The sequence below is a fragment of the Micropterus dolomieu genome, unplaced genomic scaffold, assembly GCF_021292245.1.
Source record: "Micropterus dolomieu isolate WLL.071019.BEF.003 ecotype Adirondacks unplaced genomic scaffold, ASM2129224v1 contig_14753, whole genome shotgun sequence".
In the NCBI taxonomy this organism is placed as follows: Eukaryota; Metazoa; Chordata; class Actinopteri; order Centrarchiformes; family Centrarchidae; genus Micropterus; species Micropterus dolomieu.
The window spans coordinates 1-1,927 of NW_025743739.1; the positions used below are offsets into that span (position 1 = coordinate 1).

Sequence of the window (1,927 nt, forward strand, 5' to 3'; positions counted from 1 at the left end):
TCAGTGGAACCAGGAGAACTAGTAATACCAGTAGAGTCAGTGGAACCAGGAGAACTAGTAATACCAGCAGAGTCAGTAGAACCAGGAGAACTAGTAATACCAGCAGAGTCAGTGGAACCAGGAGAACTAGTAATACCAGCAGAGTCAGTGGAACCAGGAGAACTAGTAATACCAGTAGAGTCAGTGGAACCAGCAGTCAGTGGAACCAGGAGAACTAGTAATACCAGCAGAGTCAGTGGAACCAGGAGAGTCGGTAGAACCATGAGAACTAGTAATACCAGCAGAGTCAGTAGAACCAGGAGAACTAGTAATACCAGCAGAGTCAGTGGAACCAGGAGAGTCAGTAGAACCAGGAGAACTAGTAATACCAGCAGAGTCAGTGGAACCAGGAGAACTACTAATACCAGCAGAGTCAGTGGAACCAGGAGAACTAGTAATACCAGCAGAGTCAGTAGAACCAGGAGAACTAGAAATACCAGCAGAGTCAGTGGAACCAGGAGAGTCATTGGAACAGGAGAACTAGTAATACCAGCAGAGTCAGTAGAACCAGGAGAACTAGAAATACCAGCAGAGTCAGTGGAACCAGGAGAGTCAGTGGAACCAGGAGAACTAGTAATACCAGCAGAGTCAGTGGAACCAGGAGAGTCAGTAGAACCAGGAGAACTAGTGGAACCAGGAGAGTCAGTAGAACCAGGAGAACTAGTAATACCAGGAGAGTCAGTGGAACCAGGAGAGTCAGTAGAACCAGGAGAACTAGTAATACCAGCAGAGTCAGTAGAACCAGGAGAACTAGTAATACCAGCAGAGTCAGTAGAACCAGGAGAACTAGAAATACCAGCAGAGTGAGTGGAACCAGGAGAGTCAGTGGAACCAGGAGAACTAGTAATACCAGCAGAGTCAGTGGAACCAGGAGAGTCAGTGGAACCAGGAGAACTAGTAATACCAGGAGAGTCAGTGGAACCAGGAGAACTAGTAATACCAGGAGAGTCAGTGGAACCAGGAGAACTAGTAATACCAGCAGAGTCAGTGGAACCAGGAGAGTCAGTGGAACCAGGAGAACTAGTAATACCAGCAGAGTCAGTGGAACCAGGAGAACTAGTAATACCAGCAGAGTCAGTGGAACCAGGAGAGTCAGTGGAACCAGGAGAACTAGTAATACCAGCAGAGTCAGTAGAACCAGGAGAACTAGTAATACCAGCAGAGTCAGTAGAACCAGCAGTCAGTGGAACCAGGAGAACTAGTAATACCAGCAGAGTCAGTGGAACCAGGAGAGTCGGTAGAACCATGAGAACTAGTAATACCAGCAGAGTCAGTAGAACCAGGAGAACTAGTAATACCAGCAGAGTCAGTGGAACCAGGAGAGTCAGTGGAACCAGGAGAACTAGTAATACCAGTAGAGTCAGTGGAACCAGGAGAACTAGTAATACCAGCAGAGTCAGTAGAACCAGGAGAACTAGTAATACCAGCAGAGTCAGTAGAACCAGGAGAGTCAGTGGAACCAGGAGAACTAGTAATACCAGTAGAGTCAGTGGAACCAGGAGAACTAGTAATACCAGCAGAGTCAGTAGAACCAGGAGAACTAGTAATACCAGCAGAGTCAGTAGAACCAGGAGAACTAGTAATACCAGCAGAGTCAGTGGAACCAGGAGAACTAGTAATCAGGAGAACTAGTAATACCAGCAGAGTCAGTAGAACCAGGAGAACTAGTAATACCAGCAGAGTCAGTAGAACCAGGAGAGTCAGTGGAACCAGGAGAACTACTAATACCAGCAGAGTCAGTGGAACCAGGAGAACTAGTAATACCAGCAGAGTCAGTGGAACCAGGAGAACTAGTAATACCAGCAGAGTCAGTGGAACCAGGAGAGTCAGTGGAACCAGGAGAACTAGTAATACCAGCAGAGTCAGTGGAACCAGGAGAGTCAGTGGA

The 1,927-nt window shown here is 47.3% G+C and overlaps 1 protein-coding gene across 1 annotated transcript; it reads right to left on the reverse strand.

The window, feature by feature from the left end:
* Window positions 1–10: 10 nt before the first annotated feature.
* Window positions 11–1,100, reverse strand: LOC123967007 (mucin-1-like; the record flags this gene model as incomplete). The annotated part of the gene is made up of 1 exon (XM_046043056.1): window positions 11–1,100. A coding segment is annotated over one exon (1,090 nt), but the record flags the coding sequence as incomplete, so codon positions are not given.
* Between the last annotated feature and the right edge of the window lie 827 nt (window positions 1,101–1,927).